This window comes from Sinocyclocheilus rhinocerous, unplaced genomic scaffold (assembly GCF_001515625.1).
Source record: "Sinocyclocheilus rhinocerous isolate Xijiao unplaced genomic scaffold, SAMN03320098_v1.1 scaffold681, whole genome shotgun sequence".
Classification (NCBI taxonomy): Eukaryota; Metazoa; Chordata; class Actinopteri; order Cypriniformes; family Cyprinidae; genus Sinocyclocheilus; species Sinocyclocheilus rhinocerous.
In genome coordinates, this window is record NW_015641029.1 from 414,965 (window position 1) to 440,065 (window position 25,101).

Below are 25,101 nucleotides of genomic sequence, written 5' to 3' on the forward strand. Positions count from 1 at the left end.
GAGAGTCAGGTGCAGGAGCAATCAGAGCCAGGTATGTGAGTGTGTGTGTGTGTTCTGGATAAAGTTCAAAACTCTGGTGGTGAGTGGGAGGCACGGCGGGAGTCTCGTTTGTGACAATTGCAGTGTGATTCTTGCAACTGCAACTTATTTTTCATAATTGGACTTTCTCAAAATGTGACTTAATTTCTTATTTTAAACTTTATCTCACAATTGTATATATATAGGTTCCAATGCAGACCAGACTTTACGGGGTTTAGTCAAAGGTAAGGATTTGTAAGATCACAATTACTACAGAAGAACAGACTATGGGGTCCTACATGACAAATTCATGGTCACCAAGAGGGAGATACTGTTACGGGGCTGACGAGACGTGAGACATGCGGATCCAATTGCAAGCTATTTATTAGGAGAAGACAGAGACGTGGTCATAAAACAGGCATGGGTCAGATAATGGCAGACAGGTATATGGCGGGCAAGACACAAGAATAATCCTAGGGCTAGCGAAGGTCAACGAACGGCGAACAGAATCAAAAGGGCAAGACTAAAGGGATAAATCCAGGAAAACAGGCAAAGATCAGAAACCGAGAAAACAGACAAGGCAAGGCAAGACTAGGCTAGGCTAGGAAGCTAACGAGGGCTCTGTAGAGTAGCTATCACTGCTGGCGATAAGCGCATACAATACTCAGCAGTGGAATGGGATCAAAGTGAGAGTTAAATAGGGGATGTGTGAGTGATAACAGCTGTGTGCAATCAGTGCTGTGTGCAATCAACTGTGTGTGTGTCATCAGTGCAGTGGATGATGGGATATGTAGTCCGGGGTGATATGCAACAGTGTGTAGTGCGAGAGTCAATGAAATGGGAAGGGTGACCTCTGATGGCTAGCAGACGGAAGTTCATGGACCGGATACATGACAGATACAGTACAAGGTCAAGTGGGCTGACTTTTCCACTGGTTAGTAATTAGTTACTGGCTCAATCAATTCTAGCAACCCATAAAAGAGACATCACAATAGGGGATTTATTATCCATTGTAAAAATCTAAATATACAATTTCTCATTCTCCATCTAAATCTTTGTTTGGCATGATAAATGACTTTTTTTTCAGTCTGATGAACAGGATTAGGGGGCTTCTGAGCAGCTGTACTGAATGGAATCTGGTTTATTTTCTTTCCTTTCTTTGGTAGCAGCTCTATGTATCTTCTGTCACATGACTAAAAGCATTATCCTATCATACTCACATTATCGCCATCATAGCCAAAAAGGGATTGAGGACGGATATGTTTTTCACAGATGCAGAAGTCTGGCAGGACAAAAATGCAATGAATGGATCAAAGAATGCATTCCCACACATTCCAGAGCAAACAAAGTGGAATTTCCTGGGAGGGTCAACTACTGTGCAACTTCCTTGAACTAATCAGAGAAAAAGAGCATGTTTGTTAAGCATTTGCTACGTCTGACCTTCCCAAAATGAGAAATTAAGAAATAATACTACAGCCTTAGGAAATGCTTATTCTCTGTGCTTGTAAATCAGACTAACTGTATGATGTTAACCCTCATATTTTATTTCTATGATACTTGATAGCTCAAAAAAAACATTCCTAAATTTGACACATTGGCTCAAAAGATAAAGATTTTCCATAATTCTTGTTTTTTTTTTTGTTTGAATATGTTTTTTTAATATAATCTATTGAAAATGAAAAATATAATTAATTTATAATTATTAAATTCAACAACAATAATAAAAATAATTTCCATTTTTATTAGTTTTATGATAACTAAACATATGAACTTGTTATGATCTATTATAATTAACATATTAATAATTGATAATAATTAAATACAACATCAATAATAATGCCCTTTATTATTTTATTTTATTTTATATTTTATTTAATTTTAATATTATTTGACTTCATATTTTTTATGAGAACTGATTAAAAAAATGCACACATTTTAATATTAACATTAACATATTAATTATAATTATATATAATTATATAGTTATTAAATACAGCAGCAACAACAATAGTAATATTATATATTAATAATAATAATAATGATGATGATGATGTTCTTTATTATTATTATTATTATTATTAGTAGTAGTAGTAGTAGTAGTATTGGTTCATTTTAAAATTATTATTATTATTTTACCAACACATTATTGGGGGCTCTGGGACCCCAAACACAAAGTAAGTAAAGTCAATCTCAACAGAAAAATGAGATGTAAGGATACTCAAGGGTCTTTCTGTAAGTTAGACCATTTCAAGCAAAGCCTTCAATGAAATCTGACTGGTGATTCCTATACAGTTTAATGTTACTCTTGCTGTTTTGTGTTGTATTGGAGGCTGTGTTTCTGCTCTGCTCTGTTCTGTCCTGAGCTATGCTGCTGATCTCGGTGTAGTATTGATGCCCTGCTGCCCCACGGGGCACATTGTGTGTGTGTGTGTGTGTGTGTGTGTGTGTGAGTGAGTGTGTGTGTGCTTGTGTGGCTGAGTCAGCGATTGGCTTACACTGCAGCTCCTGATGTGAAAAAAGCACCATGAGCTATTGTTTTCACACACACACACACACACACACACACACACACACATCATCATCACAAAGCACCGACTCTACCAATTATCCACATATAAAACTATGAGGGTTTATGGCCCATACTGTAACGTCTTCCTGACCTTCCACTGAAAATACATTTTATCAGGTGATTGATGCTCTGCTAAGACATTTTCAGTTATTAGATATCGACAGTAGATCTGCCTCGTCTACATGTCCTGTTACTTTTACCATTACTTAACCAGTAGGAATGAAACTGCCCACCGCTATTAACCCACAGCAATTCCTTTTTTTCAGCACAACATCAACACTCTGCACACCCACAAACACAAACACATACAATAGAGTAAGATGACCTCTAAACACCATTTGTCAGCAAATGAGAATGCAGGCTTGCTACCGCATTGTAATACTCTAGGAAAAGTGTAAACACACACATTTAGATAGATAGATAGATACATAGATAGATATCTCTTACCTTGTCTAAAGTTGCAGTACAATCCAAATCCAGAGAGCTTGTATATTGTATGTGTATATATGATGCTCAGATTGAGGGATTACTTCAAAACCACTGTTAGGCATTCATTAGCTCTCTTTGTTTGTCTTTCTGAAACGTACTGTGATTTCTCTGTAGTCGTTGTGGTTATTCCATCTACATGAGTGGACTTTGACACATGGACGTAAAGAAATGTCCTAGTGTATCCGAGTATGTGTTTCATCATAAGTAGATTCCGACTTGTGAATGTGACAGTAATGTTCTCCCATAACAGCTCTCTCTGTCTTCCTCTCCATCGCTGACTCCAGTGCACGGCTGATTTCTGCAAGGTTTGCTCTTGCTCTCTCTCGGTTTCTTTTCTCTCTTACTTAATTGTCCATCAATTTTCTCGAAACCTCTCTTTTCTTCCTCTCTCCCTGTAGGAATATTTTTCATCTGTATCCCTCAGTCTGTAAAGGCCACGGTGCAGATCTTTGTACCGATAAATGGCAACAGATCAAATCTGGGAGACATACGACTGCTGACAACAGGAAGACCACCTTTCGGCTCAACTCAGTCATCTTCTCTTTTGATTTTCTACTTGCTTTCCTTTTTCCTCTAGGGAGAGAGAAGCAATAGAAATTGAGGGATGCTATCAAAAGGAGTATACACCTCTATCATTGGTACTTTATACAATGCCATTGTCAGGGATTCATCACAGTCACTGCAGTCACCAGCCCGGATAATCACCCGATCACAGTCACCTGAGTTCTGATCACCCGCACCTGCTGTCACCAATCAAGCCACACTACAAATACACACACATCACAGTCACTCACTGTCCGGTCTACCGTTCACTCCTATGGACTGCCCTGGACTCTCTATACGATATTCTCCTCGAAAGACTTACCTTCGGGTTCTCCCGCGATCCTCCAACGACTCCTTGGAAGCTGTTCCACGATCTCCCACGAAACCGGCATCAGACACTCACCCTCAGAACTCTGATAAGAAGACAGATAAGAACCCTGGAATCATTCACTCTGTTGACACTCACCTGCCTTAACCTAAACCATTCCACTCCTCCACATCCTGTACCAATAAACCCTCCTGTCGTTCACTTACCCGTTGTGTCTGGCCTTGCTTTATGACAGAAGACCGGACCAATACAAATACCTCCATGGATCCTCGACCTCCCACACCCGCAGAAGTCCTGGAGGAGCTGGTAAACGCCCTCCGGGCTGCCCTGCTTCCTCCGACGACCCCCCAGTCTGCCTCTGTCAGTCCCATGGCCATGCCTGCTTCATACACGGGTGATGAGTGTGGCGGCTTCCTCCTGCAAGTGGCCTTGTTCATCGAGATGCAGCCGCAGAAATTTTCCACCGAACGCACTAAGGTAGCATTCCTGATATCACTTCTTAATGGAAGAGCGCTGTTGTGGGCTAAGGCCATATGGAACGCTAATAGTGCCATAATTAATTCATATGATGCTTTCACTAACCATTTCAAAGAAGTCTTTGGTCACACAGCAGGAGTGCTATCTGTGCCCGAACAGTTACTGCGGCTGCGCCAAGGCATATCTTCCATGAATGACTACACACTGCGGTTCAGAACGCTGGCGGCGACTAGCGGGTGGAATGAGGTGGCCCTAATTAGCTCTTACCGGCAAGGATTGAATCCCCATGTACAAGCTCAAATGGCTAGATAAGAACCCTCGAATCATTCACTCTGTTGACACTCACCTGCCTTAACCTAACCCATTCCACTCCTCCACATCCTGTACCAATAAACCCTCCTGTCGTTCACTTACCCGTTGTGTCTGGCCTTGCTTTATGACAGCCATGAAATTATACAGTATATACTGTAATTATAAATACACTACCAGCCAAAATACCGGTAAAAATACAGTAAAAACTGTAATATTGTGAAACATTTTTAACAATATTTTAAAATATAGATAGATATAGAGATATAGATATATATATCTAGATCTATTTCTAGATAAATATATCTAGAAAACAGTTTTTTTAAAATTGTAATATTATTTCACAATATTTTTAAAAAAAATGCAGCCTTGGTTAGCATAAAATACTTATTTCAAAAACATTAAAAATCTTAATTATTCTCCTTAATTATTCTTATTCTTCTTAATTATTCTTCTTATAATTGATCTTATAATTGTCTTATAAATCTTATTGGCTGTATATTAAAATAAAAGCATTGCATATTGCATTTTGACTTTTTCACTTCAATGTCACCAAGGGTCAGATCTTTCTGTTCTGATCTCTGAAAGAATGCATGAATACCACACTGAAAGAGATTGTTGAGAGAAGAGATAAAAGGAGGAAACAAAAGAGGAGTTCTTTCTAGAGAGATGAAGAGAAAGAAAGCATATTATGCTATCACTTCAATTATGCATGAACTGAACAGGTACAGAGGCAGGTTGGAGATTAAGTCATACGGGGAAAAGACTTTTATAAGTATTGTTTAAAATAAAATAATGACAAATGGATACAATCAACATTTGCACTGGTCATGTTATCTGTTATTCACATTCACAAGCTGAGAATGCAGCCTCTATGTGTAACCTGTATCCTTTTTATTAATAATATAATTAATGCTAAATAAAGCAGGCCTGTGTGTCAAAAGAGTCCGCAAGTCTGAGACCATAAGTGCTTTTTTTATGTATATATAAAAATGTCCTTATCAGCCGGATACATCTGCTAACACAAACTCCACCGTTTCATTCCTGCACTTGATGCTCTTATAACAAGATGATACAAGCTCTGATCTGCACAGTCACTGGTAACTGAACTAGCTTCTTCAACCTCATCCTTTTACATGCAAATTCATACACTCCATAAATTATGCAACATTTCTAATGGTTCAGGCATTACCTACCGCTGATTCTTTCAGAGTCACAGAGCGAACATTAGAGTCTGTATGGGTGCCTGGCGTGATGGATTGCCTGCAGTAACTATCTGTGAGAATAGCTGCATGTTACTATTAACTGCGTCAGCGAAACAGGCACAGGTTGACCAGCATCACAAACAGAATATTGATCACTTGTGTGGAGTGAATAATTGCTGACCACGAAAGAACACAAATGCACACACATAAATACCTTTCCAGCATTGTTCAGTCACTATAGTATGGAGAGATACTTGGAGTAAAAGAAAAAGAAAAGACAGGTTATATTGATGCGGCTGAAATTGAAAAGGGAGTGTTAAACACAGTGTCATGACCAGTACAAATCTGGTGTTATTTTATTATTTTATCTGTATTTAACAAATGCTGATGGGATAAACATCCTGAAAGGTCTTCTGTCTCAAGGCCATGAGCTATACTGATGCAGAGAGTGGTAACCTGCTGTTTGTCAATGAGTCATCAGATTACAGGTGCTCTTCCACTTCCTGCTGCAGTTGCTAGGTAACAGCACACATCAGAATACAAATTCTTAAGAACCACAGAGATTCCTCAAGACACTTTTTTTGTTGTTGTACTCTGACACCAAGGTGTTCATTGCAGTCTTATGAAACCAAATGCTGAGTTCTAATGACATTTTCCGAATTTAAATTTGAATTAAAATTGTTATAGAGATAGAGAAAGCATATCCATACCTCGGAATTCAGCTAGAGCTATCTGTGCCTTCAAAGTGTGCAGCATAACATTTCATGTTTAACTATAGGCTACTATACTATCCAATATATTATACTAACTATTAATTCAAGTAGGCTAAATAGTTAGCAATGCTACGAGATTCATATGTTCATATTCGTATTCAAATACAGATTTTTTTTTATTATTATTATGAAACGTTATATTATTTCAAAGAGTTTTTTTTTTCTTTCTTCTCATTTTGAAATCTGTGGCTCCCCCAGCTGGACATTTAACTGAATTACTGCTGAAGCGACGTTCCATTTGAATATTGATATGACACGCAGATTTTTTTGGTTATATATTTTAATTAATAAATAATCGAAATGAACTAAAAATATATATGGCAATACATTATTTTTAACGTCTTAAAAAAAGCTCGAAAGTATGCAGCAAGTAGCTACATTTTTGCATCTAGAGGAAAAAGGGGAAATCCCTCTCGGTTTACTCAGTTCCTTTTTTTCCTTTTTTTTGAGGCCAATAAAAATATTAAGATGGAAAACTATATTAGGAATAGCAGAAGTGATATGAAATGTATCGCACGTTCATATGATAATATAAGGAAGTTGGTTATTTGTTAGTCGCTGACACAAGAAACTGCCAGATGCGATTGCAATTGTCATGAAGAATTTTGAAATCCGATCGAATGTGCATTCAAATAATGAGAGGAACGTGTAATCAAATATAAGTAGCCTAATCACTTGAGCTCTGTGTTGAATTTGAGTGACGAAATTTGATATCTAGGACACGTCTGCGGGAGAGGATCCGCCTCTTCGTTTGTTTCACTTCTTAAGAAAGAGGAATTGTTCCTTATTGAAGGTTATTTTCCCCCATGCAAAGATTATATGGATATACAAGAGGACTGTCTTGAGTTGCTTCACACTTGAAACACTTTAACCATGCTGATATTTGAGCTGAACGAGGGAAATTAGATCGTCACAATTCATGTAAGTCCATGATGATCACACATGCATTAAAACTTTGCAACAGATTAATATCGTGTATAATGCATTTGTTAAAAAGTATTATGCAGTTGAATGACTTTTCAGTAGCAAAATATCACTTATTTTGACTAACAGAAATGATTTTGTACTGTGTATAAACTTGTGTATAACCTTTCATACTGTGAATGAAATACTGTTATCAATAATACTGTTATGTTCATTACAGCTTGACTTGAGGAAAAAAATAGGAAGGCAGGAAAATATATGGAACTGATGAAACTCATATTGTTGCCCTTGTTCTGCATGTGTTTCCATGGCCACTGTGCAGGCACTGCATACCCACACAAGTCAAAATGTACAATTGGGAATACCAAAGTAGACTGTAGTCATATGAATCTGGATGCAGTCCCAGCGGACTTACCCAAAAATATCACCACATTGGATGTGTCTCACAATAGACTAAAAACTCTGTCTTCTCTGCATTTGTACTCAAATCTGATGAATATAGATGCCAGCTACAACTCTTTAACTGTCATAGAAGAGGATCTATGTCTTTCTCTGCCACACCTGCAAAGTCTTAATATGCAACACAATGAAGTGCATTTGATAAGCGAGAAAGACCTGAAAAACTGTTTTCATTTAACACAATTTGACCTGTCTGACAATAGGCTGAAGCTAAATGGGGAGCCCTTCTCTGTTCTTAAGGTATGTTTATGAAGACATTCTAGTAAATATTAAATGCAAATATTAAATGCAATAAAAAGTTTCAGGTGGCTTTTTATGTGGTTGTTTAAAGTATAATTCAGTTAGGTGCCTCCTAGCTACAGTGTCATCTAGCGCTAATATTTACATAGAGGGACAGGCTATTATGATTAATTGTGTGTGAAACCAAAGAGACAAGATCAGTACTGTCATGAATATGAATGATAATGTGCAGCCTCATTGGTTTGTTCACAATTAACATGCTCTATCCCTTTCTTTGTTGCCTGTTCAATGAGAGAAAAAGATTTAAACCATGTTTCATACTGGTAAAACTCTTAACTAACAGTGATAAGCCAATAAGTGATTTCGTGCTGTGGCCTCTAACCAGAATAAACTTTTTTTCCCATTATGTTATGGTCTTATAGATAATACATGTCATCAACATTTCCTCCCTATGTAGAGTTTGACGTGGTTGGATGTATCTCGGAACACACTTAAATCGGCTAAACTGGGCACACAACCTCAGCTGCCAAACCTGATGACCCTTGTTCTCTCTGGAAATGAAATTTCTGTACTGCAAAAAAACGACTTCTCATTCCTCAGCAATTCCTCTGCATTTCGGGTTCTGATACTCTCATCTCTGTCTCTTAAAAAGGTAAGAGGAACAGAATGTGACACATGTCAGGTTACTTTCACTGAAAGCACATGAGTATCTATATATAAAACCCTTTCAGAATTTCAGATACTACCATGCATGTTTGCCACAGTGTGTGTTTACTCACATCTATCCTTATCTTTCATGGAAAGCTGTTAGGACTACATTTCTGTTTTTAGTGCTCAGACAATTGGACTTTGCTGTGTTGTTTTCTTTGTGAAATAATATTTAATAACTTTTGACTCTGATTACTGACATGACCTGAAAACATCATGCTAATGAAATGTAGTATTGTCAAGTGCTTTTGTAGCATTAGATTAATAAACAAATGCAACTTGAACTAAACCTTTAAATAAGGGACAGTCAATTAGTATGTTTATATACATTTTAAAAAAATTAAGTTGAACTAAAAACAATCATTTGTAGCTCAAATATAACTTTGCATGTGAAACAACTCAATGCTATACTATGTAGTTTCTTAAACCTGGTTTAGCTCTGTCGTTCTCACTCCAACAAACCTTTGTCTTCTTTTTCAATTGTTTTGTTAACCTAGGTAGAGAATGGCTGTTTCCAGACTATTGCCAGACTTTCTGACTTAGTGCTGGACAACAGCAAGATCAGCCTTCAGTTTACCACCAGTCTTTGTGAAGAACTTGCTGGCACAGCTTTACGAAACCTTTCCCTGAAGAACACTCAACAGGTTACCCTCTCAAACACAACTTTCCAAGGCCTAGACAAGACTAACATCACAGTGCTCGACCTCAGCAGCAACAAAATGACAAAGATTGCTGATGGCACCTTTCAGTGGTTTCCCAGACTGGAAAGTTTATCCCTGGAGCATAACTCCCTTAAACACCTAACTAAGGACACCTTTCTTGGATTGGGAAACCTGAGACAGCTTAACCTGCAGAAAGCACTGATTAAGAGTCATACTTCGTCCTTACCAGTTATTGAAGACTTCTCTTTCCTCCATTTAGTCCAATTAGAGCATCTATGCATGGCAAATACTGCATTCCGAGAGATAACTGAGCATATCTTTTCTGGGCTTCTGCAGCTGAAGACACTGGATTTGAGTTGGAGCATCACAGGGTTGAAGACAGTCACAAACACAACATTTGCTTCTTTGCAAGAATCTCCACACTTTCAGACTCTTAATCTTACTGCCATGGGTATCAACAAGTTGGCGCCTGGGGCCTTTTCAAGTTTGGGCAACCTCACTACACTCCTACTTGGTCACAATTTCATTAATCAGCAGCTGAAAGGAGATGAGTTAGAGGGCCTTTCTAACATTAAAGAGATTGACATGTCAATAAACCAGCAATGTATTTCCCTTACCAATACGTCATTCATCCATGTCCCTACATTAAGGACTCTAAAGCTTGGCCGTGCCCTAAAAGGGACCCTAGATATGGAACCATCTCCGTTTAAGCCACTTGTCAACCTCACAATTCTAGATCTCAGTAATAACAATATTGCAAACATAAATGCTGGCTTTCTGAAAGGATTGTACCATCTGAAAGTGCTGAAAATGCAGCACAACAACTTGGCTAGGTTGTGGAAGACGGCCAACCCTGGTGGTCCAGTGTTGTTCCTCAAGGATGCCACAAAACTGTCTGTTCTGGATCTGGATTACAATGGTTTAGATGAGATTCCACTTAATGCTTTGCGCAGCTTCTTTGAGTTACATGAGCTAAGTCTCCGTGGTAATCTCTTGGATCAGCTGCATGCCTCTGTTTTTGATGACCTGCAGTCTTTAAAGTATTTGCATCTTCAAAAGAACCTTATAACATCTGTTCAACGTGCCACGTTTGGTGTGCCACTTTCCAACCTGACAGATCTCTACATGGACCACAACCCCTTTGACTGCACCTGCGAGAGCATCCTGTGGTTCTCTGAGTGGCTTAACTCCACCAATGCCAGCGTTCCTGGGTTCCCTCAAAGTTATATCTGTAACACCCCAAATGCCTACTTTAACCGCTCTGTTATGGACTTTGACCCACTGTCCTGCAAGGATATGACACCTTTTAAGGCACTGTACATTTTAAGTAGCACAGCAGTGTTAATGTTGTTATTCACAGCTTTCCTGGCACACTTCCAAGGATGGAGAATCCAGTTCTTCTGGAGCATAATGGTAAACAGTATGCTGGGGTCATTGAAGGACGAAAGCATTACTGAGGGTAGATATGCATATGATGCATATATCATCCACAGTGCTGAGGACAGACCATGGGTGGAACGAAGCTTGCTTCCCCTAGAGGATGTAAAATTCAATTTTTTTCTTGAAGACAGAGATGCAATACCTGGCTTTTCTCAACTTGACACCATTGTTGAAAACATGGGACAATCCAGGAAAATCATTTTTGTTATTACAGAAATGCTTCTGAAGGATCCTTGGTGTAGGCAGTAAGTAACATTTTCCTTATTATCTATAACTGATTCAAAAAGGCTAACTACTAATATATTTAGTGACCATTAATTAAATGCAAACCACTGAGCAGTTTCGATTCTTTAAGGTACATTCAGATCCTCAAAGGACACACCTTACATATTCACCAAACGCATGCTTCCTTTCTGGAATTTACTGAAATGCACAGGTGGCTTACCCAATTCAAGAAGTATTTACACTTTCTCCTTCTCCTACTTTCAGATTCAAAGCCCATCATGCACTTCACCAGGTAATGGAGGACAATCGTGACTCGCTGATTCTGATTTTTTTGCAAGATGTAACTGATTACAGTCTGAACCGCTCTCTGCATCTTCGTCGTGGCATGTTGAAACCTCACTGTGTTCTCAACTGGCCTTTACACAGGGAACGAATCCCAGCTTTCCATCAGAAACTCCGCTCAGCAATAGCCTCTACCAACAGGGTCAACTAGATTTTTTTTTTTCATATGCAAAGCATGTTTAATTTGTGCTAGGTCCTTACTTGCATTCTCTGTTTCATCTCTTTCAGTTTCATACATTTACATTTCAAAAGAATTTGCAAGTGAGATTATAGAGTGCTGCTTCCAAGCAAACACCACCTACTAGACATGACATCCAATGGCCTTTTAAGGAAAAAGCTAAATGTGACCTGGCAAATTATTTTAAGCAAACAGATAAATTCACTCACATGAAAAGTTTCACTATACCTTTTTATCCTCTTTAGTAATCACAATAGAATAATACCATTGCAACTCCAAACTAGATAATTGTGTAGACACAATAGAGCCCACGCTGTGTAAGGTACTAGGGTTTTTGTTTGTTTGTTTGTTTTTATGCTCAAAGAGATCCCTTCAGAGAAACTCACATTTGTGACCATAACAGTTTCATTTATTCTGACCTTTAGCTGGCCACTGCCATCAGGGTCAAATATAAAAGGTAAAATATGTATTTAGGAATCACTTTTAAAAATGTAATCCATTAAATTACATAAATATCAATATTTAAAAAAAACAAATGTATTAATTTCCCCCTCCATTTTTAAGTTTTAGTCAAACAAAATACAGTGGAGCAGTATAAATTAAGTGGAGCAGTGTGGGTAAGAAGCTTTGGTATTTTCTCTTAGGTACTAATTATTTTTATACTACTTAGTACAAACTTATGTTGCACTTGGTCTGTTTTCTAAAGTCTGTGTTAAAGGGGTCATGTGATGCGATTTCATTTTTTCCTTTCTCTTTAGAGTGTGGTGTAAATGTCTTTTGTTTGAGTATTTAACCAATTGAAATATTTTGTACAATGCAGCCATCCAGTGGTCATTTCTTTAACAAGATGAAAACTGATCTAATTAGCTTTTTCCTTTTTTTTTTCTTTTTTTTTGGTACTGTATAGGGGAGACCGGGGCAAGTTGACACCTTTTACGCCACTGAATATTTCTTAGCATCGTTTTTTTTTTCTTTTTGAAAGTCTAATGAACATATGGAGATATTGCCATATGTGACGACTTTCCCATGTGATAACTAGTCTTGGCCTCCCATATAATGTATAAAAATAAAATAAAAAAGCATATCTAAAATATCAGCTCTACAAGAAGTCTTTATGATTTATTCTTTTTCATGAAACATTAAATGAAAATTGTGATCAAATTGGTTTTTCTGCTTTTATTCTGCTTGTGCAGAATAAACAACAAACAAAAGTCATGGTGTGTATTTGAAAATCTAAACTCATCCCGTGGCTTAAGGGGGTATCACACATTTTCAAGTTCCCATTTAACAGGCGAGGAGTTACTCTACAACCTACTACAGATCTAACAAAACGTAAAAAATGCTAGTTGGTGAACTGTTGAACGGATCGGTGGTTTTTGTCTCACTTCTACTTGTGCTGACTTTCATAACATATCAGTTGCTTAAAGATTACATTGGAATAGCCTTCCTGATAATGTTCGGGGTTCAGACACACTCTCTCAGAGAACTGAAACCTGTCCCTGAGATTAGTCCAATTTACCCGTTCCTAGGCAACACGCTCAACTTTAAGTCTAACAGAAGAGGTAAGTGCAAACAATATTACTGTTACAGGATATAATATAAAAATATAATAATATGAAACATATTTTAACTAGTTTGGTGTACGCGCCAGCTTTATTTAAATTATCTGATCAGTTTGAAAATTAGTTATTTTACCATTTATAATTTAAAAAAAAAACATATTGTGTGAGTGCATTATGTATCAGTACAGTATCTACGTTAACCTAAGTAAAACGCACTAATAAAAACATGATGACCTTTAACATGTTCTGTCCGACTACTTTACAGCGCTCAATACCTCCCTCTCCCGTGGAGCTGAATAACTGCAGCAGCAGCTCCAATCGCTGTAACCTGGAAACACATTTCTTTTGGCAAGGCTGAGGAAACGTGCAGTACAACATAAATAGTGTTGTTTTTTGTGCAGAAAGATATTGTATTATCTGAGAGTAAAATGAACTACTTGATGATGTATTTTGAGTATTTCAAATACAAAATACTGTCTCTCAAAGTATTTAACTACACATTACTTTTGATTTTTTTGTCCAGCAAAATACAAATGACAAAATACGTATTTAGTAATTAAATAGGTATTTCAAATGCATTTAAATAAAATACTGCCCATCTCTGCCGACTGAACACCATTCTTTCATGATTATGTAAACATTATGCAAACTATCATGAAGTATAGACTACCTTTACTTTGTACCGTCCAATGACGATCCTGAGAAAAAGCACGCATGCACGCACATATGCCACGTGCGCCAATTAAGCAATATTAGGCTATACACGCGAGCTGATATTTTGTGATTAATAATTATTAGGACTTTTATTTTCACTTTGATTGCTTTTAAAATATATATTATTCAAAAAACAGAAAGAACCAGGGCTGTCCTAGTGCTGGGCAACTGGTGCAAACGGACTGACGGGGGGCCCGCTCCCTACCTCTCACTGGGCCCCGCGCCAGCTTGGGATGACCCTGATTATATTGTGGCATGCATGAACACTGGATCCTGTAAAATGGCTTTTCACTGACTGTTCCGATGAAAAACTATAGGCCTAATTTGTTAAGTGCCCGTATGTCTCTGATAAACTTCCAACATAAACACAGCAACCAAATTTTCCCATTTCAGAGGTTCTGCAGTTCTTTAGTAAATTCATTTGTTTGTAGCAGTGCTTGTGGAACTTGCGTTTGGCTACTTGTCAGGATGATCCAAAGTCCAGTAGCAAATTCATTATGAAACACTGGGAAGCTCATAGAGACACACACGCATCGCCGTGCCTCTCAGTGGCACGATGTTCCCGCTCGTCGGTGTGTATACTTTTGGGTTCGTAGCCGCGACGGTTTGCGTTATTCTTTTGACATATATCACCTACCAGCTGCTGAAAAACTACCTGCACAACTGGAAAGAACTGAAGCCAGTCCCGGGCATTGGAAACACATATCCGTTCATCGGGGACGCGCTGCAGTTTAAATCGAACGCGGGAGGTGAGAAGAGCAATATATCGGTCCATTTTTCTTCCTAGCATCTGTACGATGTTTTGTCTGGTCTAATCTCGTCAATAAATATAAAATACACATATAATTTATACATGATAATATTTCAAAATAAATTATTAAGAGAATGACAAAAATAAAACGAATAATAGGCTATATGAGAAAAAAATTAATGCAATAAAAATGCGCACTTTTACATGCTATGATTCTTTTAAAGAATAGACTATTTCTAATAGTTCAATAAATCAATGCATTTAACGCAGTTTATGACAACCCCTTTATGATAATTGAAAGACTACATAGCCAAGTATTCTATTTTTTATTTTTAATGTTATATTCTAAAGTATTCTATATATTTTTTTTATTTCTATTTTAAAAATTCAATTTCACTTTATTTTGATGGTCCCTTTGACACATTCTGTTGTAACGTTCCACCCACATATCTACTAACTCTCATTAAAGTGAGTATTAGTAGACTGGTAGGGTTAGGGTTAGAATAAATTGAAATGTACTTGCAAAGACCATCACAATAGAGTTAGCAGATATTATTCAGACAGTCTACTAATTCTTTAATGAGAGGTAGTTGACACATAAGGGCAACTTATTGTCAACTCAATGTTCAAAAGAGACCATCAAAAAGTGTATAAAAATATATTCTAAATTATTCTATTTTTAAAATTAAAACAACAACAAAACGTATAGTTTCTTATGTGACAACTATTCCCTGTCTCTATAAATTTTAACATAGAAAGTTCATGTTACTGTGAACAACTCCATGTGCACTGGAATTAAGTAACCCTTCAAATGCATTGAAGTATAAAAGTTGAAAACTGTCTTTCAGAATTCTTTTGTCAGGTGGTTGGCTACACAAAAGAATTCTGGGATTATCCTCTGTTTAAATTATGGATTGGTCCTGTCCCATTTCTCATCTTATACCATGCTGAGACTATCGAGGTATTGTCCACTTGCATGTGACGCGCACACTCACTTGTTATGATCAGGGTCTCTGGCCTATAGTGACAGTATATTACACAATATGAGCGGATGTTTGAAGATCAAGATAACCTTAGTGAGTGAACTCTTTTTAGTGGCACCACAAAAGTTGATGACTGTGCATTAGATAAAAGAAAAAGATACTATATGTATGATATCTATGTACAAAGAAATACATAAGACGTTAAAGATTAGAAGAATATTCAAAGAGACCATTCAGTATGTTAAAGTCCAACGCTGCGAAGTGTAAATTAAGCTCAACAACAGGATAAGGAAAAGGTTTAAGCAGATTAAAGACTAGTTTTGGTGGTGATAGTAAAGTTCTGGATCAGAGGAACCATTATTTCAGTTCAGCAGCCATTGTTGCCAAGTTGATTCAAAATGTTTAATGTAAGGAATAAAATACAATAAAAATTTAGTTAAACATCTGTTTTAGCAGTCTCACACCTGCGAGACAAGAAAGGATTGTGAAACTAGAGTTGCAATATTCGACACAATGTTGCTTATTTCTATATTCCTAACAAAATTGTACTTCACATTTTTACATTGCAAGCATATGAATACTTATTATAATACTTAATATATCATCAACCCTAGTGGTAACAAAGACGATTTTACAAGTCCTCAATTTTATGTTTTATTTGTCACTCTTGGCAAATCCTACCACTTATACAGACAGTGCTGAATAACCCTGTTCACATGGACAAGGCTTACGCATACAAATTTCTGCACCCCTGGCTGGGAACAGGACTACTCACAAGGTAAACTGTTTACCAACTTAATAAAGGCTCATTTTAAATAATGTCAAGTTGTAGGGAACATTTCAAAGCAACTTCACAGTATTAAACAGGGTCAGTTAGTATCAGATCAGAACCAGTGATGCCAACTTCATCAATATAAGTCTAATCCATATTCTTCTGTAAAGCAGCTCTAAAAAAAAAAACAATAGTCTCATTATTCAGCTCCAGTCAGTTCAGGGTTGATTGGGTTCAGTTCAATAACTGTGTAAAGTTCATCATTTATAAATCAAGTTCAATTCCGTGATTAGCAGTTAAACTGAAGACAGTAGAATTGTGATTGAGCTTGAGACAGTTCAAAACTGATTCTATTTAGTTCGATAATAAAGAGCAGACAAATAAGCATCCCTTTGCAAATAACTAAGACACATGTCTTAAATTCCCTTCTGTATTTCCTTTTGTTAGTACCGGGGATAAGTGGAGACGCAGACGTAAGATGTTGACCCCAACATTTCATTTCTCTATACTAACTGAGTTCCTGGAGGTGATGAATGAACAGGCAGAGGTGCTCATAGAGAAACTTGCGAAACACGCTGGAAAAGGCTCTTTCAACTGCTTTAACTACATCACTCTCTGTGCCCTAGATATCATCTGTGGTTTGTGTAGTTTTCTGTACATTTTAACATCCTTAAACGTACTGATAGTACCTTAACGTTTACCTTTAACAAGACAAACGTATGTGATTTTGGACTATTATACAGCACATGGCATTGTAAAGACTAAATGTATTCCTCACAGCCTCGTTTTCATCGGCATAAATGGCGTCTAACCTGACTATGGTCTATGTATATATCTTTTGTTTGTGTGTTTATGGTGGTTTTGGTTTTTAGTGAGGGTGACAATGCAAGTTTGTTTGAGGATGTGGACAAGTATCAGAATTCAAAACAGAATTGTTACATTTCAGAGACTGCCATGGGAAAGAAGATCTATGCACAGAGCAACCATGACTCTGAGTATGTGCGCAGTGTGTACAGGTAAGTGATTTTTACATTTATTAAATGTTAATATAGAAGGAACATTTTTAGGGTGGATGCTAGACAGATTTAAGGTTGTGCATCCGAGTACAAATCAATACTGGTTTGAAACTGCAAATAACTGTGTGTGTTTAACTGGCTTGGTGAGTTCGCTTTTATTCCTTGGTCATGCTTTATTCCAAAGGCCATGCAATGGGTGACTTTGTGTGTTTATGAAACAGTCTAGAGCAGGGGTAGGCAAGTTCGGTTCTAGAGAGCCGCAGTCCTTCAGAGTTCAGCTCCAACCCTAATCAGACACACCTGAACAAGCTAATCAATGTCTTCAGGATTACTAAGGCTATAGGCAGGTGAGTTTTGTTTTCAGGGTTGGAGCTGAACTCTGCAGGACTGCGGCTCTCTAGGACCGAACTTGCCTACCCCTGGTCTAGAGTCATGGTTATATTTAGTGTTCTGAAAGTTTCAAAATACTTCAAAATAAGGTTACACTTTATTTCGATAGTCCACTTTAGACATTCTACTATTCCAGTTCTACATAGATGGTTTAGGGGTCAACAGTGTACAGTGGTCAATTTGATTACTATGAGGGAACACGGTTCAGTCTGTTTATATTACATTATCTTGATAAATGATAAATTAAGTATTTTCTTGTTTTTTTCCCCCCTCCTGTTAAGATGTGAAAATAGTAGTCGCAACAAATGAAGTAGTAGAAAATAGTCTACGCAACAAATGAATGACATTTACAGACTGTGATTATGAGTTAATGAATAATATGTTAACACGAATAGTTTGTGAAGTGCTTAAAATTACGAATTAAGCTATATTTTCACAACATTTGTAAATGTAAAAAAGAGCATTATGTAATATGTGAACTGAGGTTTAATGACATTTGTTAGCATTCAAAAGTACATTAAGAAGCTTTTAATAATTGTAAACCATCTGTCAAAATCATTTGATGATTTTTTTAAAAAGTGCATGATCACATGAATTAAAAGTTTAATGACACTTGAAAGCATTTCAGTTTACATGAAATAATGATCTATACATTAGTACATTAGCAAAGCTCTCTGAATATGTATTAACTAATGCTCTGTTAAGCATTACATAATGTTTGTTAATGATTCATTAATGAACGTTATTATAAAGTGTTACCAATGAATGAATATGATATTTACTAATACTTGCAATTTCTATTATTCTGATCGGTACAGAATGAGTGACATCATCACCAGGCGCCAGAGGATGCCCTGGTACTGGCCTGATTTTGTGTATAACTATTTTGGTGAAGGCAGAGAACACAACCGTAGTCTGAAAGTCCTTCACTCCTTCACAGAGAGTGTGAGTGTTTATGTAATATCCGGCCACATTCAGTCTGGTCAAGGCTGCATTCTGATCACCTGTGTGTCTTTCTGTCATGTAGGTGATTAACGAGAGGGCAGAGTACATTACCTACATTGAGTCTGACAGTGAATCAGATCAGGGGATGAGGAAAAGACGGGCTTTCTTGAACATGCTGTTAAAAACAACAGATGAGGATGGGAAAAAGTTAACTCACAAAGATATCCAGGAGGAAGTGGACACCTTTATGTTTGAGGTAGGAACTGTTAAAATGATGAGAGGAACAAAATGATTCATTGCTCAAAACAACATAGGCTAGTGGCACTTGCGGGTTAAACAATGCTATGATAACTCTGAAAAAATAAATAAATACCATTAAATATGAAGATCTTGTAACATTTTGTTCTTTTATTAATGTATAGTGCTTGTTTTGTGTGTTTATTAAGCAAGGCTTGGCAAACTAGGTCATTATCATCCTCCTTTTCTGTATTACTGTATTAAAATTAATTTAATTAAAAAAAGAACTTAAATTATAAAACTGATCCAAGATGAGTTAAATCCGTTAGACACTTGTTCATGGGTTTACCAAATCACTGACATTTTAAAATGTTTTGAAACCAAGGTAACTTGGTGAGGTAAACTTTATGTTAAAAAGCATTTTTTGCTACATTTTGCAGGGTCATGACACAACAGCGGCTGCCATGAACTGGGCCATACACTTGTTAGGCTCCCATCCTGAAGTCCAAAGGAAGGCACAACAAGAACTATTTGAGGTTTTTGGTGCGTTAAGCCCACTTGTTGTGGTTCATATTATTCAGTTAAACACCAAGAATAGGTGTTTAAATCATTACTTTGTTGAAGAGCCTGAAACTGTTTGGAACTCATTTTAATAATTTTGCAATGTGTTTGTGTGTGTCAGGCGAGTCGGAGAGGCCAATTAACACAGAGGATCTAAAGAAACTGCGTTATTTGGAGTGTGTGATAAAGGAGTCTCTGCGTCTCTTTCCTTCTGTTCCGTTTTTTGCCCGAACCATCTGTGAGGATACACAGATCAGTGAGTTCCTTATACTTGTCACATATTCATTCATTCCTTGGGTCATGCATGCATTGAATAATGTGGTATTTTGTTAATTTACACAGTTTAGTTTTTTTTTTCATCCACTTTATGTTCATCAGTTACAGCAATAGTTCACAAACAAAGAGGTCCGAACCAGTATGACCTTTTTTCTTCTGTGAACTGCAACAAGAGAAATTTAATTATTTAATAAATTATTCTCTTAATAAGTGAAGTGAAGTGAAGTGACATGTGGCCAAGTATGGTGACCCATACTCGGAATTAGTGCTCTGCATTTATCCCATCCAAAGTGCACACACACAGCAGTGAACACACACACACCGATACATCTATGCTGCCTTCAAAATTGGATCAGAAGAAGGTACCTCCGGAGACGGGAAGTAAAGCAGGATTTGGATTTGGACATGCCTTGATGCCTTCCTGCCTTGGAATTTTAGAGCTTTCGGACGCAGCCTTTGTTAATGAGTGAATCACTTAATCATTTTTACCAACCGATTCGTTCAAAAAGCTGATTCATTCAATAAGTAAACACCGTCCATTGCTCAGAGACGCAAAACAGTGCTGTCATCTTTGTTTGGAACTATTTTCGTTGGCAAAATTGAGCAGAAACGAGCAATATTATGTCTAAAATGTAAGTCACTTATTGCTTTACTGAACTGGTATAAAACGATTATTAAATGTGTTATCATGCTGATATCTACAGAAAAACGGGACTCTTTGTGTGATGTAGATTAAAGTAACTATTAAATTATATAAATAAAAAAAGCATACAGAAGCATTTTTGCCGTCTACAATTTAGAATGCCTGGAGTTTTAAGTTTTTTAATAGACTAATAAATCAACGTGCGTGCACTCTGTGTGTGATCTGGTGATATAGCCTACTTGATAATGTCAGATTGCACATGATTACAACAACACTTGCCATATTATCGCAGATACACTGTATATCGCACACCCCAGACTCGACTTGAGTGGGAAATGAATCATCCGCGGTTGTGCGCGCACTTGTTTGCACATGAGCAAAGGTGTTTTTTAGGAGTCTAACTTGCAAACGCCAGACCACTGATTCGTCAAACTTGCTTTCCTGCAGTCCGTGTTCTTCTGACTAATTTGTAGTAAGTATGCTTCGGGGAAATGTATCGGAGTAAAAGTATACATTTTAATTAGGAAATGTAGAGGAGTAAAAGTAAAAGTTGGCTGAAATATTAAAACTCATGTAAAGTACAGATACTTCCAAAAATACTTAAGTACTGTAACGAAGTATTATTACTTCGTTACATTACACCACTGATCATTTGACATGATACTTGTGTGTGTCTTCTATAGATGGCTATAAAGTTCCTAAAGGAGCAAATGTCATCGTCATAACCTATGCCCTTCACCGTGACCCTCGCTTCTTCCCTGACCCTGAAGAGTTCCGTCCTGAGCGTTTCCTGCCAGAGAACTGCGTCGGTCGACATCCTTATGCCTTCATTCCATTCTCTGCTGGCCTTCGCAACTGCATTGGTGAGACCTACAAGCATAAACAGTATACATGGAAATAATGTGTCATTCTATACTTTTCCAGAGGCTTTTTTTAATAATAGCTGACAGTTTTATGTTTGTGTATTCAGGTCAGCGTTTTGCTATAATGGAGGAAAAGGTTATTCTGGCTTCTATTCTGCGCTACTTTAACATAGTGGCATGTCAGAAGAGGGAGGAACTCCGGCCACTGGGCGAACTGGTACTGCGACCAGAGCAAGGCATCTGGATTACGTTGGAGCGCAGAAAGCACTAGCACACACACATAGTCAACATAAGAATTAATTCATGATGGCAATATTGTGTAGTGAATGACACAAACCTTAATGTAACATAAAGCCCAACACCTGAACCCCTAACCATGATTGTTCTACAATCTACATTTTTGTATGATATCCACCTCAAGCTATTTTCTTTGAATGTGCAAGATTTCTGATTCATTGGACGCTAAATGTGAATAACTAGGAGAATAGCAAAGTGCAGTAAACAGTAAAACTATTTGAACTAAAAAAAGTGTGTTTATGATTGTGATAAATTGAAACAAAATGATAACAAATACCAGTTTGCAATATAAAACAGCATAACAGACTTCTTATGTATAGGTACAATAACTGGAAGTCAGTGACCCTGAAAGTCTTGCACATTCAAGTTATTTTAAAAATTAGGTTAAGATTATGCAATCTTGTTCAAATAATTGTCAAGAGATTGTTTTGACAGTTACACAATTACACAGAAGTGCAACTGTTCTATACCTGAAAGTACTGCAAAATGATTAAGGGCTTTTAAAAATATACTATACAATTTAATCTAAGAAAATTTCATTTAATTTCTTCCAGAATGACCATGACTAAAACTCTATACTTAAATTATCTATAATTAAATGAACTCTGGTTTATGTGGCATTAAATGTTAACAGATAATTTGTCTCAGACATGCTAATTTTTTTCTTTCTACTTTGTTGTTTTACACATTTAAATCTAAAGATGCTAATATTAATTTTAAAACTAATATTTTGAGAAACATGATTTTTACTGATTGTTAAAAATACAATTAAATACTATTAAAGCATCTTTAGTGTTGGTTTCATTCTCAGTTTTGAGGTCTTGCATTAAATTTGGTTGGTTTTTAATTTTGCATTCTAGCTGTGAGGATCATCAACACGCAAATAATTATTCAAACATGCACCATAGAGCACATACGCCATAAGCATGAAGAATATTGGATTGCACATGTACATGAATGCTCATACCTCATTAGGTCAGCAAAGTCAGCATGAAAACATCTGCAATTATGGGACAACATCAGCATAAATGATAGAGACATAATTACTTGAAAAAGAAAAAGTGTTGAAAAATATTCATGGCTTGATAAGACTCAAGAGGGAGAGACAAGAGTCTGAGAATTAATGACCCCTGGTGCTGTCTTCAGTTAATTAATAATTATTCAGTGTTAAAAAAAAATACACTCAAATGAGGTAAAGACACCAGTAATAGCAGTGGACAGCAAAAATCTGTTTAATTCCACATACAGTGTATTGCCTAAGTTTTTGTTGTTTAGCATGGCCTCTGTTGGTAGATTCCTTAACTATTACATTAAGAGCATCTTTCTAGAATTGATGGCCATTAAAAAGAAGTTCAAATATTTTTTTTTCCCTTTCCTAACTAGTTCCGAAATTTCGTTGTCATTGATCTGTGCTTATGTAAACAAATTCAAAGTTCTTTCAGTCTGTTATTCACACAAAGCAATCGAATGACATCATATGAACTACTTTTGAGTTTTTTTTTTTTTTGGTGCTACATGTGGTGAGTAAATGACCAATTTTTAAGACCACACTATTAACTAAGACATTTGCCGCAATAAACTCCTAATGTACTGCTTATTAATAGTTAGTAAGGTAGTTGTTAAGTTTAGATAAGAGATGTAACATATGATCATGCAGAATAAGTCATTAATGTGCTTTATAAGTACCAATAAACAGCCAATATGATATTAATATGCATGCTAGTTAATAGTGAGAATTGGTCCTTGAAATAAACTGTTACCCAGAATATTTATTTATTGATTGATTGATTATTTGATTATTATTATTATTATTAATAAAGTATAGAGAAACATTCTCAAGATAAACATTTCAATTCAGATATTTGTATAGCAATTTTCATAATAAATCCTAGGCAGAAAATATTGCCATACAACATTTGTTAAAAGTGATGAGTAGTGATTTGCATTTCATATTTTTTATTACTTCCCGTTAACACACACACACACACACACATAGAAAGAGAGATGTGCCATGGGCCCCTTAGCACTGACATGCTTTAGAGACGTCACTTTGAAAACCCCATGCACTAAGACCTAGTGTGAAGAGAAAATGGAAAATAAATGTATTTTAAGCATTTTATTATTCACTTTATTTATTTATAGAGCACTTTACAACTGCACCTGCAGACCAAAGTGCTGTACAATCAAAAAAACAAAAAAAACACTTCATTAAAACACACGACTTAAAACAACACAGATCCTACTAACAACAAAGACTAGCCCACCCTCTCAAAGGTTAAAGACAAGAAGTAGTTTTTGACTTCAACTTTAAAAACATTCAAAGATGAGACTTCTCTAAGTTCCTGAGGAAGACTATTCCAGAGCTTCGGCCCCGCAACAGCAAAGGCCTGATCCCCTTTTAACTTTAAATGAGTACGAGGGACATTCGGGGATCTTAGAGATCTAGGTGCTTGAAGAACAGCAACGAGCTCAGACACGTAAGCAGGGGCCAACCCATGCACAGCTTTAAAAACATACAGAAGAGTTTTATATTTTATCCTGTAGTTCACTGGTAGCCACTTGAGAGAAGCTAAAATAGGAGAGATATGATGACTTTTCTTAGCAACCACTAGCAGCCTAGCTGCTGCATTCTGAACTAATTGCAAGCGTGAGATAGTGGTCTGACAGGACTCCACATACAACACATTGCAATAATCCAAACGAGACAAAACAAAGGCATTAATAACCTTCTCTAAGTCTTTTCTTGACAGAATAGGCTTTAGTCGAGCAATAGACCTAATCTGGAAAAAACAAGTCTTTACTACAGCATTAATCTGCTTGTCAAATTTCAGCTCTGGGTCAAACACCACACCCACCACACCTATTTGGTTACGGCAATAATTTAGACTATGAGCCCAAATATGTGGACATATCTAAACATCCTAAACATCCTCCAAAAAACATAATCTCAGTTTTACTCTGGTTCAGTTGAAGCAGATTTTGAGTCATCCAGCTCTTAACCTCCTCTAGGCATGCAAATAGCAAATTAGAACCGTTGTTCTCTCCCACTCTCATAGGTAAATAGATCTGAGTATCATCCGCATACAAATGGTACGACATGCCGTATTTTTAAAAAATTGAACCCAGGGGCAACATATACAATGAAAATAAAATAGGGCCAATAACAGAACCCTGGGGGACCCCACAAGTAACAGGCGCTGCC

The 25,101-nt window shown here is 36.8% G+C and overlaps 2 protein-coding genes across 2 annotated transcripts; both read left to right on the plus strand.

The window, feature by feature from the left end:
• The first annotated feature begins 7,520 nt into the window (after positions 1–7,520).
• On the plus strand, positions 7,521–12,205 carry LOC107754132 (toll-like receptor 3). The gene is made up of 5 exons (XM_016570454.1): positions 7,521–7,632; positions 7,856–8,334; positions 8,792–8,986; positions 9,540–11,389; positions 11,634–12,205. The coding sequence occupies exons 2-5, from the start codon at positions 7,894–7,896 to the stop codon at positions 11,860–11,862; spliced, it is 2,715 nt and encodes a 904-aa protein (XP_016425940.1). The 5' UTR covers positions 7,521–7,632; positions 7,856–7,893; the 3' UTR covers positions 11,863–12,205.
• A 2,458-nt stretch (positions 12,206–14,663) lies between these two features.
• On the plus strand, positions 14,664–22,115 carry cyp4v2a (cytochrome P450, family 4, subfamily V, member 2a). The gene is made up of 11 exons (XM_016570455.1): positions 14,664–14,914; positions 15,765–15,877; positions 16,592–16,677; positions 17,119–17,309; positions 17,618–17,687; positions 18,896–19,022; positions 19,105–19,278; positions 19,700–19,802; positions 19,942–20,076; positions 21,423–21,602; positions 21,710–22,115. The coding sequence occupies exons 1-11, from the start codon at positions 14,722–14,724 to the stop codon at positions 21,871–21,873; spliced, it is 1,536 nt and encodes a 511-aa protein (XP_016425941.1). The 5' UTR covers positions 14,664–14,721; the 3' UTR covers positions 21,874–22,115.
• Positions 22,116–25,101: the final 2,986 nt, after the last annotated feature.